Genomic DNA, 15,571 nt, shown 5'->3' on the forward strand with positions numbered 1-15,571 from the left:
AAATTGCTGAAGATTTTCGGTTAAATTACCTTGTAATTTTGGCATTTCACAAACCTTCTACCGAAATTTTTTTCGGTGTAGGAGGTTAACATACAAGCCGGACGCTCGCAATAACAAATCGGCATTACTGCAGAAGTTGCCCCACTTGTTGTCAACTCCGACTCCGTAGAAGCAGTGCCTGATGGTTGCATCTTCGAGAAATGGTGCGAAACTGGTCAGAGATGTCGAAAATTGGAAGCCCACTTCGAAAACCCTAGTTCCTAGTTCTTGCAAAGAGCCGTTGGTTAAGGAGATGAGAAATATGTGCGAGCACAGGGGTGTATAAAGATGAGGTGAGGCGGGGGTATTTTGGGTAAAATTTCTGTCTGAAACGGTCACGTGACTTGCACGTGACCGACTTGCCATCCAAAATAACGGGCGACTGGACGGAAGGTCCATTTCGTTACACGCTGGCAAGTTCGGGGGGGTCATGTACCGATTTTTGTACATTGGGGGGTAAATCGCCACACCGTGGATAAATCAGGGGGGTAAAGTGTAGTTATCCCGAAATAAAATTATCAGTTTAATGTTTTGAACAAGTTTATTCCTTATAAAACAAGGACAGACTCCTATGCATTTCACTTTAATTTGGATCTTATTCCATGAATGCAGAGGAGGTGGGTCGGTCTGACATGACATTTATGTCCACTTGTGAAGTACTCCTTAACTTCCACACAAAAAAAAAATAATAATAAAAAAAAATAGACAGCTTAACTTAATCGAGAGAGAAGAAGAAGAAGAAGATGTGGTGTCTGCTGTGACACGTGGCCGTGGTGCGGTACAGCTGGGCAGCACTGAGGTGCTCCAAAACGGTGCGTGGAGGGCCAGCATAGTAGTGCGTTTTATGTTTAAGTTGTGTCGTTTTATCCCTTGCGTTTTATGCTTTGTTATTTGCGTTTTAGAAGAAAGTCGTAGGCCAGTGGAGGTTCGACTAGGGTATCTTTTGAATTAAAATATATTAACACTTTTTTAAATAGAGCTATGTGAAAAGGAAAGAGTTGGGTTTGTTTCAAATTTGTTCGATGGCTTTCAAAGCAACAAACTTGTTCACGCACTCATCCACCGCGGAGGGAGGCCAAAGTCAAGTTCCAACTTAATATTAGTATAGAGTTATGACACGTGACTTAAATTTATAATTTTTAAACATTAAACTAATTTTTTAAGTAAAAAAATTTGTAAATTTTAAAGGTCGAACCGATTCTGTTATTATTTTAATAAATTTATTAGTTTTTAATGAAAATATCATGAATGTGAATCTTTACAAGACTAAAATAAATTTTTTTTCGCATTATAGCATTAAGTATCATTATAGTCGCATTAAGTGGTGAGATTTTTTTAAAAAAATTAGGAGAAATTACCTTTTTTCCCCATGAACTACCACCCTTTATCAACATGCCTCCATGAACTGTCACATCGACCATAAGAGAGCATTCAACTATCAATTTTGCTCATATTTTCCCTTCCATCAATCAAACCCGTTAACTCAAACGGTCAACAAATCATGTGTGTATCACATGCGATTTTACCAATTTTTCTTTCTATTTTTGCCTTCAACCTTGATTGTTAAAGGATTTTGAAAAAATAATAATAATAAAAAAAAAAAAAAAAAAGAAAGAAAATATCAGTTCAACAGAGATCGTCGCAACTGCGGCGTGTGCCTATGGGAATTCGAAGATGGTGACTACGTCCGTACGCTCCCATTCAAAATGAAAATGAGAACCAGATGCTCAGAACAACAGTGTAGAACCAGGTATATGTTACTCGATTCAGAGATAAGCCATTTCAACATTTCGAGCATCCTCTAAAGAACGATTTAAAATTAATGCATCTAACAGTGTATGTACATAATGTCAATATAAATATGCATGTCTTTTTAAAAAATTTAAATAATGTAACAATATTATGCACACTGTTAGATGCGTTAAATTTAAATCATAACCATGAAATGTAGGGGCCGGTATAAATCCAGGCGGTTATAACCAGCCAGTAACCGGGAAACCGGTTTGGTATCCGGAGCCGCTTACCAATTTTAGCATTTTAATATACCCAATTGAAACCGAAAAATCGGAGAACCGGGTATATATATATATATATATATATATATATATATATATATATATATATATTTTAAAAAATATAATAAAAACCATCAATCCATTGAATCCAGTCCTTTATCCTTCGGATCTTTGCATTTACTCATTCAATAATCCTTTATCCCTAAGCCACACATCACACATTCAGTCTAACTTGAATTACTCCCTTTGTTTTCAACCAATTGATTTCCCCCATTTACTCTCAACACTTGATTCCTTATCTTCTCGTTTCATTTGCTATAACACGTTGCACGCCTGGCTTCCACACATTCCTTAACTTCTCATTTCATCTCATTCCATCTACTCATTTCATCTGCTTCCACACATCGCACGACGAGGCTTGAGGCAAACAACAAGGCCCTTCAGATCAGAGATCGAGACGGAGCTCCTCGGCTCCTCACAAGGCTCAAGTTCAGCGCCGAATGCATCTCTGTCTTCATCGATCGCATGACGAGACTTTGGGCAAACAACAGAGCCCTTTAGATCAGAGATCAAGACGGAGCTCCTTAGCTCCTCACAAGGCTCAAGTCCGGCGCCGAACGTGTCTCCATCTCCATTGATCTGGGTTTTTTAAAATCTTTTCAAATCTGGGGTTTTTTTTTTTTTTTTTTTTTTTTTTTTTTTTTTTGCATGTTTTCTATGTATAGATCCAAAGTATATGTTTCGTTTCGTTTTAAATCTCCATCAATCTGAATTTTATTTTTTTTATTTTTTTATTTTTTTTAGTTTCATTTGGTTGCTTAGAAAATTCTTGATCTGATTATATTTTTTTTTTTTCAGTACCCGGTTCGAATAACCGTGTACCAACCAAGGTAGTCAGTTATTGAAGCCGGTTGACAATTTTCAATAACCGGATGCCCTGCAGCCGATTACAGATTTTAATCAATAACTGAAAACCGGCTTTAGGTTTTCACCCCTAATGAAATGAACAGAATCCTTGTTCCCACTGTTGATCTTCCTTTCATGAATTTCAAGCCAATTGTCTCAAAAGTTCAAGTCTATAAAAATAAAAAATAAAAAATTGTTAATTTAATTAATATTCTAATATAATAGGTAAAGTGGGTTTTTAAATTTGATTAAAGATCACTTATCGAGATCTCTTTCAACTTGTGGAAGCCCACATGTGCATTTTTGGTTGAGGCATATTTGCTTGGCTAGAATTAGGAATTGATGGGCGGCAACTTGACTCTTGTGCTTGAAATTTATAATTGCACCACTGGTCCTTAGGTTTGCCACGTCTTATAAATAGTGAGACAACTTCTAAATATCATTTGTATTGCAATCTACTAACAGACTTTGTTTACTTGGTAGACGGAAAACAGGTACAGGGAGTGATTTGTAATTATAGTACCACAAGAAGTGATTCGCAATTTAAGCCAACCTCAGGAACCAGTGGTGCAATTATCCCTATCAGAAATAATTATTGTACAACTCTAACTTCTTTTTAAGAGGGATGTTAGAAAAGAAAAATGATTTTTCTACATCACATTACCTTACATCAATCATACACCAAAAAACATAATATGTGGGACCCATGCATGTGAGTCCCATATATGTAGGTCTCATATACGTGGGTCCCATACCCAATGTGTCTTGGTGTAAAATTGATGTAAGATAATGTAATGTAAGAATAACACATCCCGTTAGAAAAACACTAGGTGCACACCCCCCCTCTCACACATGGGGTGGGGCCCACCCTCTCATATGGGGTGAGGCCCACAACCTCATGTGAGAGGGGAGTGTGCACTTGGTTTTTTTTGGCATTTTACTTTTTTCAAACAAACCATTGAATCTGTTTTCCTACATGTGAGTCTTACATATTCAATGATTGATTTTTTTTTTATATATATTTTTTTAAAAAAAAAAAAATTGTTGAAGTTGTACAAGAGTTATAAACGTATCATATCTCCTGAAATATTCTTTGGGAATTGAATGTATAAGACAAATGTAAGGTTGGAAGAAGAATATGAATAGCCTTTCAAGTTTATTATTATTTTTCTTTTCTGTTTAAAATGTTAGACCCTAGCTATGAGCAATTTGATTACCATTGTCTAATTTAACTTATTCTTCTTCCGTATAAGCCAGCCGATCCGTACGTGATCCATTAATGGGAGAAAAATCCATTCAGCCTATCCATTCCAATTACAATGTTATATATATAAAGATGATCGAAGAGATTAATAGATAAGACAGAGGCCAACAAAGGTTTGGCTTATTTGATAGACTATACATGAAACAAATGATAATTAATTAAAAGAATTAGTAACAAATGATAGGACAACAACAACAACAAAAACAGGTGCTCAGTTCTATCCACCTCAGTTTACCACTAATTAGTTTATAATTTCCTTGCATGCGAGTTATTATATTCTAATATAATAGGTAAAGTGGGTTGATACCCACTTGCTCGAGTTATTATACATATATCCTCATTTTAGAATAAATTTTAGCATGTTTTGAATTTCACAAGAACAAAAGGTTACAGAATTTTCAGAACTATGTATTTTGTGAAATTTGTATACTAATTAAGTAAAAAACATATGCATGCATACAGTGGCAGAGCTAGAAATTAACTGTTGTAGAGAGAGAGAGAGTGGTAAGCCTACGCACATAAAGTGAATAAAGATGCAGCAATGGATTGAACCACGCATGAGGGTTTGAGTACGGAAACACTGTACGGAAACACAGTACGTAGAGCATTCCTTATGGGTGAAGGATATCAAGCGAGCTCAAGCGGGCTATTGGTACACACACAAGATCATGGGCTCTTGGAGCTGTCAATCCGGGCCCCTCATCCATATTAACAACAACATTTTTACCGTCCATTATCTCACCTCGTTGTCCGACCAACTTAAAATCGAAGCACTGGATCATAGCTGAGAGCAGTGCTGGGAGCTCTTGCATGGCCAAATTTATGCCAGGGCAACTCCTCCTCCCAGACCCAAATGGCAAATATTGAAATTGTTGTCCCCTAACATCGATCATGCCCATACCCTCCTTCGGCAAGAATCTCTCAGGCTCAAAGTCCAATGGGTTTTTCCAGTAATTGGAGTCTCTTCCAATGGCCCATACATTCACAAATAGCAAACTGTTTGCTGGGATGACATAGCTTCCAATCCTACGATCTTCTATGCATTTTCTTGCGACCATAGGCAATGGTGGGTGAAGCCTCAATGTTTCCTTTATGATGGCATTGATGTATGGAAGATTTGGAACGTCTGATTCTTGGACTAATCTACTGTTCTTGACAACATTATCGATCTCCTTACGAGCTTTTTCGAGCACCATTGGATGGTTGATAAGCTCTGCTAATGCCCATTCGGTTGCAATTGCTGTTGTATCTGTACCTGCTGCAAAGAAATCCTTGAAAGAATGTACATGTGCAAAGATGTTAGATTTTAGTATTGACAAATTCGGTGCCAAAACTTATTTTGTTGTAAGTTTTAGTCTACTGGTTAAGACGATGAAGAATTTCTTCTAAGACTGAATCCAAATCAAATTGGAAGACCTAGAAGATGTGATTAAGCCTAATCAAACAAGAAAATGAGCAAATTGGAATTTCATCAAGCGGAGTTAAAATTGGATTTGTCAATTTTAGATTGAGCACATCTTTGTATTTGAACCATAACTTTCAGCTCAAGTATCAAATTGTAGTGAAATCAGCGACGTTAGAAAGCTAACACAAAAGCAACAAATATTTTTGAAATAGGTTTTCCTTAATTCAGACATTTACTATACCAAAATTGCTCCACAATACGGTACTGAAAATCTGGGAGAATTTTTTTGAAATCCTATTCTAACTCGAACTAGATTTCATTCAGAGGTCTATTTAATTAAATGGACTTTCAAGCACAAATTTATTAAGGATTCTACTCTATAATTTAGTGTGCTAAGATAGGGTTTTAGGCCTTGACTATTAATGTTAAATCTCTCTTAGAGTTTTGGTTGTTGTTTAACCATCAACCTTGAACAATTGAAGCTAAGCGGAGTTGTGGTTAAGGAAATCAAGAAGAAAAACTCTCCAAAGGTTCTGGGAGAGAAGCAAACAAGTGGGTCACTTGTTTTAATTCAAAAGTGTGACGACTGCAAAGATTTTGTGAGTATTAACATCTTGTAATTCGCGGATTCTTCGTTATTGGATTGATTTCCTGGATTGACTACCCTGGAGTGGTTTTTCTCTTTGAATTCAAAGTGTTTCCATTTTGTCACCAAATATTTGTGTCAACTGCTTTATTGTTTTTCATATTTTGGTGATTGTTTGTTTGTGGTTGATTAAATTTTTAATTCCGCATTATATTGTCATACACCTATTTAATCCCCCTTCTATGTGTTGTTTGGAATCTGATTTATATTTTCAAAAGAAATACTAATGGAATCAAATATGTAAAATTAAAATCGGTCAAAAATATAGAGCGATTATTTGGTATTTTTGCCTTTTCTTATGTGTTTTGAAAATAAGGGAGAAAAAGGACCAAAAAGATTGCAAACAGTAAAAAGATTCCATTTGATTAGAAGAACGTACCACAATCAGGGCTTTGATATGAGCCCTGGTCAATTTTATCTCCGAATTTTCGTCCTCCGAAAAATCGAGCAAAATGTCCATAAAATCCTTCACTTGATGCTCTCGACCATCACGTTCTCTTTCTCCATTTTCCTTCTTTTTCCTCAATTCTTCGCGTTCTGTAATAATCTTCTCCACCAAAGCATCAAACCTCCTATGAATGTCTTCAATTCTCTTCCCAAATCCCTGCAAATCCAAACGCTTGAAAAACCATATATAGTCAGAGACATTAAACTCTCCAAAAATCTGTACCACTTCACGTATCACAGCCCTAGCCTCCTCGGCCCGACCAAGCATCATTTGAGAAATTATATTATTAGTCAATTTCAACAACTCCTCGGTAACATTAACAGCCTCACCGGCCTCAGACTTGTCGGCCAAAACTCTTAAGAGCCGAAGATATTCTTTCTCTCTAAGCGAAATAAAGGCGTTGACAGTACGGCTGCCAAGGAGCTCGTTTGCGCTCAACTTCTTCATGAAGATCCAATAGGGTCCGTTGGGTGCAAATGCAAAGGAAGAGTTATACGTGAGACGGTCAATGGCGATGGTGTGCTTGCGTGAAGTGAAAGAGAGTTCGTTGGTTTTGAGAAGTTCTTTTGCGTACTTCGGTGTGGAGGCGACGATGCATGGAACTGAGCCAAGGCGGAGAGAAAATAAGGGCCCGTAGCGAAGGGATAGCTTGTGGAGAGACTGGTGGATGATGGGGCCAAGGAGGTGGAAGTGGCCGATGATCGGTAAGGCTATGGGGCTTGGTGGGAGCTTTGAATGGAAGGCGGAGAACAATATGGTTGAGACCAAGAGCCCTACAAGAAGGGTTAGGACGAGTAAGAGCTCTATTGCCATGGCTTCTGATGTAAAACTTTTATCGATAATAGATTCTTATACTTTGATGTTGTCTAATAATTTATATGAACTTGAACGTACATGCAGACAACCTAAATTATCTGGATTAATATATAATAACACTTTTTTAAATAGAGTTATGTGAAAAGGACAGAGTTAGGTTTGTTTCAAATTTTTTCAATGGCTTCAAAGCAACAAACTTATTCATGCAGTACTACTTACCTACCGCGCATGCAAGGAGGCCAACATCTATTATAATTAATTAGCTATAATTTACTTAGGGAAAAGTACACATAACCCCCTCAAACTACCACATCATTGTCAATGTACCCCCAAACTACCAATTGTGTCAATCTCCCCCCTTAAACTACCAGAAAATGTCAATGTCCCCCTAATGACAAAAATGCCCTTCATAAAATTATTAAAATAAAATAAAAACTAAAAAAAATTATTAAAAAAATATAAAATAACAAAAAATTATTCCAACAAAAAAATTAAAAATTAAAACTGTTTTTTATTATTTTTTTAAATAATAATTTTCAGTTTTTTTTTTCTTTTTTTTTTTTAAAAAAAAATTGTTCTTTTTCGTTTTTTTAATTAAATAAAAACTGGTTTTTTTTTTCATTTGTTTTATTTTTTTAAAATAAATAAATAAATTTCAGTTATTTTTTGTTTTTTCGTTTTTTTTTCTTTAAAAAAAAAATTGTTCTTTTTCGTTTTTTAATTTAATAAAAACTGGTTTTTTTTTCATTTGTTTTATTTTTTTTAAAATAAATAAATTTCAGTTATTTTTTGTTTTTTTGTTTAAAAAAATTTGTTATTTTTCGTTTTTTAATTTAATAAAAACTGGTTTTTCTTTTTTATTTTTTTTCATTTGATTTTTTTTTAAAAAAAAAAAAAATCAGTTATTTTTTGTTTACTTTTTTAAAAAAAAAAAAAAAAAAAAATTGTTCTTTTTTTTAAAATATTTTTTTTTCGTTTTTTATTTAATTTAATTTAATTTTTAATTTTTAATTTTTTTAAGTTTTTTAGTTTTAGTTTTAATTTTTTTGAATTTATGAGGACATTTTTGTCTTATTCAAAAAAAAATTAGGGTCATTTTTGTCTTTTTGTTGGTCTTAGGGGGGACATTGACATTTTCTGGTAGTTTAAGGGGGGAGATTGACACAATTGGTAGTTTAGGGGGTACATTGACAATTGAGTGGTAGTTTGAGGGGGTTATGTGTACTTTTCCCATTTACTTAATTAATGAGATCGATTTTTGGCCACGCGGGGGACTGGGAACCGTCAAATTTCTCAAGGGAGTCCTGCAGGGTGGTTGCAGTTTGTGGAGGAGAAGATCATGACCGTTCCTAGCTTTAAATATCAGGGGGCACAGCCTCGCAACAACGCTAATAATAGCTTTGTCCTAAACTTCTTTAAATGCTATGAAATTTCTCATTCATGCGTAAAGGTAAGAGATTATTGCACCATTAATTTTTGGGGTTGGCTTAAATTACAAATCACTTTCTGTGGTACAAAAAGTTCATCGACGGTCTTTGTGGTAAACTACAATTACGAATCACTCCCTGAACCCGTTTTCTATCTACCAAATTAACAGATTTAGTTAGTTTGCATCGTCATACCCAATAAGAAATCGACATGTGTCCATTACAATAAAAAAAATATGAATAAATAAAACTTAAAAAATATTTTATTTTTATTTTAAAAAAAATAGAAAATTGCAAAAGAGTGGCTACAGGGGGTGGCCTGGCCATGTCTGGGGGTGGCACACGGCCTCCCCTAGGCCTGGGGTGGCCACACGTCGATTTCTTATTAGGTATGACGTAGCAAACTAACGGAATCTGTTAACTTGGTGGACGAAAAACGGGTTCAGGGAGTAATTCGTAATTATAGTTTACCACAGGGACCCTCTATGAACTTTTTATACCACATGGAGTGATTTTTAATTTTGGCCAACCCTAAGGACCAGTAGTACAATTATCCCTAAAGAAAATCATTGGAAAAGTTTCAAACTTAACACCTTTAATTTCTTCTGACATCATGATCGGAAAGAAAAGTAAATTTATACATTTTATTACTATTATAACAAGTATTTCTTTAAATTTTTATGCAACCCGACAATAAACTCCAAAACAACCAGAGTAAATAGAAACTAGAAGAGAATGCATCACAAGAATGGCATAGCTCTTTGGATTCTTGGCACGAACACCAAGAAAAGTGATTACAATTGAAGGCATTTAGACAAGGCGCGAATAAAAGCATGACTGTCATAAGACCCTTCAACCCTATCCAAGTTTCCAGTACAAGAGACGTAGATAGAAACATGACACTCGAAATGATCTTCAACTATTTCCGAACACATGTGGCGAACAAAAAATAAAATAAAATCAAAAATCAAAAAACAGCAGCACCAACGGCCAAAATGGTGAGGAAGTGGGGGAAGCAGCGACAGAGAACGGAGGGGCTAATGATCATGACAGTGGTAAAGCGTGTTGATCGAGGAGAGAAACTGAATAAGAATGACAGATAAAAAAAAAAAAAAAAAAAAATCGAATGGATAAAAACTCAGCGGCTGAGCAGAGTTTGCTTAACCACTTTTATTGACCAAGTTCTTGTTGAGCAGTCTTTTCACAAGCTTGTGTAATGCACGCGGTACATGAAGCATGCACCTACAGGCTAGAGCTAGCCAACCGATTGACTCTCACTAGTGGTATAGCCTAGCTTTTTTTTTTTTTTTTTTTTTTTTTTTTTTTCTTTTCTTTTCTTTTCTTTTATTTTATTTTATAAGTAGCCTAGCTCATTTAAGATGTACAACCTTGCCCTAAACTTAGCAATTTTTATTAAGGATTAAATACCTACTTGACCCATGTGATTTGTAAATTTTATTTTTTATCATTTGAGTTTTAATTTTTATCATAAGTGATACCTGTATATAGAAAAAGATGAAAATAGTACCTCCGTCCATTTTTCTGTTCAAAATTGACGAAAATTCACATTAGCGTCATGTGGCACTATTCAAAATGCAGCACGTGGCCACATTTTTTTTTTAAAAAAAATAAAAATTGAAGGCTTTTATAAATTAAAAAAAAAAAAAAAAAAAAGAATTGTAGGGTGGCTCAATGGCCAAACGGGAAAGACAAAAAAAGACAAATAAAAAATAAAAAAAATAAAAAATAAAAAAAAATTCTTTTTGCCATGAGGGTGGTTCAGTCGCCCCCAAACCGGCTGATCTGGGGGTAGACCGAACCACCCCCGTGGCCTATGGAGGTGGTTCGGCCACCCCCAAGGGCCAAACGGGAAAGACAAAGACCAAAAAAAAAAAAAACTATTTTTGCCTTAGGGGTGGCCGAACCACCCTCATAGGCCACGTGGGTGGTTCGGCCACCCCCAAACCGGCCAATCTGGAGGTGGTATGTGGCCCAAAAGGAGGGGTGGCTGAGCCACCCCTACAATTTTTTTTAAAAAAAAAAATTAAAAAAAATAGTATGGCTACGTGTCGCATTTTGAATGATGCCACGTGGCACTGACGTGGATTTCGGTCAGTTTTGGATTGAAAAATGGACAGAGGTATCATTTCCATATTTTTCCATACCACAAGTACTACCTATGATAAAAATTAAAACTCAGGGGACAAAAAATAAAGTTTGCAAGCCACATGAGGCAATTTTGTATTTAACCCTTTTATTAATCAAGTTCTTGTTGGAGAATTTTTTTCACTTGCTACTAATACATTACACGGATTAAGCACGTACCTATATTAACGGGCTCTCACTAATGTTATAGACTTATAGCCTAGCTTATTTAAGATGCATTAACTGCACATCTTTGAACAACATTTCGAGCATCCTCTAAGGAACGATTTAAAATTAATGCATCTAACAGTGTATGTACATGATGTCAATATTGATATGCATGTCTTTTTAAAAAATTTAAATAATGTAACAATATTATGTACACTGTTAGATGCGTTAAATTTAAATCATGACCATGAAATGTAGGGGTATAAATCCAGCAGGTTATAATCGGCCGGTAACCAGGAAACCGGTTTGGTACCCGGAGCCGCCTACTAATTTTAGCATTTTAAAATATCCAGTTGTAATCGAAAAATCGGAGAACTGGGTATATATATATATATATATATATATATATATTTTAAATAATAAAAACCATCAATCCACTGAATCCGGTCCTTTATCCTTTGGATCTTTGCATTTACTCAATCAATAATCCTTTATCCCTAAGCCACACATCGCAGATTCAGAGCTTGTTTGGTAAGTGATTGTGAATTGGAATATTTATTTGAATAGTAGTAAGAAATGATTGATGTAATATAAAATTTGAGAATGTTTTATAGAAAAGTGAAAAAGTTTTGTTTTGTAGTGGGTTTTTTTAGTTGAATAATAATAATAAATTATTGATGTGATGTAAAAAGTGTAAAAAAGTAAGAATGTTTTTGATTTGATATTTTTGAAAGAAGTAAAATGAAAATGAAAATTTAAATTTTGTGGATGAGTTACCAAACAAGTCCTAGTTTGACTTGAATTGCTCCCTTTGTTTTCAACCAATTGATTTCCCCCATTTACTTTCAACACTTGATTCCTTATCTTCTCGTTTCATCTGCTCTAACACGTCGCACGCCTGGCTTCCACACATTCCTTAACTTCTTGTTTCATCTCCTTCCATCTACTTTCGTTTCATCTGGTTCCACACGTCGCACGACGAGGCTTTGGGCAAACAACAGGGCCCTTCATATCATAGATCGAGACGGAGCTCCTCAGCTCCTCACAAGGCTCAAGTTCGGCTCCGAACGCTTCTCTGTCTTCATCGATCACACGACGAGGCTTTGGGCAAACAACAAGGCCCTTCAGATCAGAGATCAAGACGGAGCTCCTCAGCTCCTCACAAGGCTCAAGTCCGGGGCCGAACGCGTCTCCATCTCCATTGATCTGGGTTTTTTAAAATCTTTTTAGATTTGGGGATTTTTTTTTTTTTTTTTTTTTTTTTGCATGTTTTCTATGTATAGATCCAAAGTATATGTTTCGTTTCGTTTTAAATCTCCATCAATCTAATTGTAATTTTTTTTTTTTTTTTGTGGTTTCATTTGGTTGCTTAGAAAATTCTTGATCTGATTATATATTTTTTTTTTCAATACCTGGTTCGAATAATTGGGTACCAACTGGGGTAGCCGGTTAACCGGCTAGCTAGTTATCGAAGCCGGTTGGCAATTTTCAATAACCAGATGCCCCGCAGCCGATTACAGATTTTAGCCAATAACTAGGAATCGGCTCCGAGTTTTCACCCCTAATGAAATGAACAGAATCCTTGTTCCCACTGTTGATCTTCCTTTCATGAATTTCAAGCCAATTGTCTCAAAAGTTCAGGTTCATTAAAAAAATAAATAAATAAATAAAATTTAATTTAATTATTTAATTAATATTCTAATATAATAGGTAAAGTGGGTTGATAAATTTGATTAGAGATCACTTATCGAGATCTGTTTCAATTTGTGGAAGCCCACATGTGCATTTTTGGTTGGGGCATATTTGCTTGGCTGGAATTAGGTATTGACGGGAGGCAACTTGACTCTTGTGCTTGAAATTTATAATTGTACCACTAGTCATTGGGGTTGGCCAAAATTATGAATCACTCCCTGTGGTACAAAAAGTTCATGGAGGATCCTTGTAGTATACTATAATTAAGAATCACTCCCTAAACCCATTTTTCGTCCACCAAGTTAACAGAATCCGTTAGTTTGGCACGTCATATAAATAGTGAGACAACCTCTAAATATCATTTGTATTGTAATCTACTAACGGACTTTGTATATTTGGTAGACGGAAAACGGGTACAAGGAGTGATTTGTAATTATAGTACCACAGGGAGTGATTCGTAATTATAGTACCACAGGGAGTGATTCATAATTTAAGCCAACTCCAAGAACCAGTGGTGCAATTATCCCTATCAGAAATAATTATTGTACAACTCTAACTTTTTTTCAAAAGGAGTGTTAGAAAAGGGAAATGATTTTTTTACATCACATTACCTTACATCAATCATACACCAAAACACATAAGGTGTGGGACCCATGCATATGAGTCTCATATATGTGGGTCTCATATACATTGGTTATACACCCAATATGTCTTGGTGTAAAATTGATGTAGGATAATGTGATGTAAGAATAATACATCCCGTTAAAAAAACACTAGGTGCACACCCCCCTCTCACACATGGGGTGGGGCCCACCCTCTCATATGGGGTGGGGGCCCACAACCCCATGTGAGAGGGAGGTGTGCACTTGGTTTTTTTTGGCATTTTTCTTTTTTCAAACTAATTATTGAATCTGTTTTCCTACGTGTAGGTCTTACATATCCAATGATTGATTTTTTTTTCTTTAAAAAAAATAAAAAAATTGTTAAAGTTGTACAAGAGTTGTAAACGTATTATATCTCCTGAAATATTCTTCGAGAATTGAATGTATAGGACAAATGTAAGGTTGGTAGAAGAATATGAATAGCCTTTTAAGTTTATTATTATTTTCTTTTCTATTTAAATGTTAGACCCTAGCTATGAGCAATTTGATTACCATAGTCTAATTTAACTTATTTTTCTTCCGTATAAGCCAGCTGATCCGTGATCCATTAATGGGAGAAAAATCCATTTAGCCTATCCATTCCAATTACAATGTTATATATATAAAGATGATCGAAGAGATTAATAGATAAGGCAGAGGCCAACAAAGGTTTGGCTTATTTGATAGACTATTTATGAAACAAACGATAATTAATTAAAAGAATTAGTAACAAATGATAGGACAACAACAACAACAAAAGCAGGTGCTCAGTTCTATCCACCTCAGTTTACCACTAATTAGTTTATAATTTCCTTGCATGCGAGTTATTATATATATATATATATATCCTCATTTTAGAATAAATTTTAGCATGTTTTGAATTTCACAAGAACAAAAGGTTACATGAATTTTCAGAACTATGTATTTTGTGAAATTTGTATACTAATTAAGTTAAAAACATATGCTTGCATATAGTGGCAGAGCCAGAAATTAACTGTTGTAGAGAGAAAGAGAGTGGTAAGCCTATGCACATAAAGTGAATAAAGATGCAGCAATGGATTGAACGACGCATGGGGGTTTGAGTACGGAAACACCGTACATGCGGCGCGCCTCCACGATCACGGGAAAGGAGAAGCCTGACATGTGGGATGCTCTTCCAACTCTCACAGTATTATTCCAAGGCAGAAGCATTGCTACCCGGCCAGCTAACTATCACTAATTGAATGCATCGGAAGGTAAATTTACTTTCTTGTTTTCAGAAGCATAACCTTAACTCTCCCTTTTTGCTGAAAGCAGTCAATACCATAATAATTGGACTTACGTGAACTGACAGAATGTAAAGGATACCAGGGTGGAAATAGGACTACCCTTTCAACTAAATAGTTTTATAACAATATATTTCATTTTCATACTGTCAAAGCTAAATTTAGGAAGATGCCAGTTCATTAAAAAGATTATGAAAAAACTACACTTACCCCCCAAACTACCACTCAATTCGTAATGTCCCCCTCAAACTGCCTAGCCCTTTCACTAATCCCTCTGTCAAGAATTTCTATTAAATTCTAAGGAAAATGTGTCTCGTGTGATACATGACTCAAAACATCGATTAAATCCCTGCATCAAATAAAAAAAAAAAAAAAAAAAAAAGGCCATAGAGAGAGGCTAGAGACCCACCTCCACGGCTTGGCAATGTGTCTCCAGACCGAGAAGGCCCCATTTCTCATGAAGGCAAGGTCTCCGTAGTCATCAAGGGAGGCGGAGAAGACACCAAGGTTTGTAGTGGCAGAGTCCCAGACGGTATGGCCAGAGTCGTTGACTAGCTAGAGGTTGCCTTCAGTGGGATGGAATTGAAGGTAGGCAGCAAGGATGGTGCCTACGGGCTAGATGGGGATACCTCCAAAGTAAACAATAATGGCAGCCAGGAAGGTCAAGGGAGAGGTTGGGGGGCCAGAGACCCAC

The 15,571-nt window shown here is 35.6% G+C and overlaps 1 protein-coding gene across 1 annotated transcript; it reads right to left on the minus strand.

Moving 5' to 3' along the window:
- Window positions 1–4,748: 4,748 nt before the first annotated feature.
- LOC133878474 (licodione synthase-like) lies at window positions 4,749–7,593 on the minus strand. Its single transcript, XM_062317030.1, has 2 exons — window positions 6,655–7,593; window positions 4,749–5,495 (listed from the first exon to the last, which is right to left on the minus strand). Exons 1-2 carry the CDS (start codon window positions 7,534–7,536, stop codon window positions 4,836–4,838), a joined length of 1,542 nt encoding a protein of 513 aa, XP_062173014.1. The 5' UTR covers window positions 7,537–7,593; the 3' UTR covers window positions 4,749–4,835.
- Window positions 7,594–15,571: the final 7,978 nt, after the last annotated feature.

The sequence above is a fragment of the Alnus glutinosa genome, chromosome 9, assembly GCF_958979055.1.
Source record: "Alnus glutinosa chromosome 9, dhAlnGlut1.1, whole genome shotgun sequence".
Classification (NCBI taxonomy): Eukaryota; Viridiplantae; Streptophyta; class Magnoliopsida; order Fagales; family Betulaceae; genus Alnus; species Alnus glutinosa.

Coding starts and splice junctions, on each gene's coding strand:
- LOC133878474 (XM_062317030.1), bottom strand. CDS start 7,536: ATGGCAATAGAGCTCTTACTCGTCCTAACCCTTCTTGTAGGGCTCTTG. Junction 5,496..6,654: donor ATATCAAAGCCCTGATTGTG/GTACGTTCTTCT, acceptor CATTCTTTCAAG/GATTTCTTTGCAGCAGGTAC.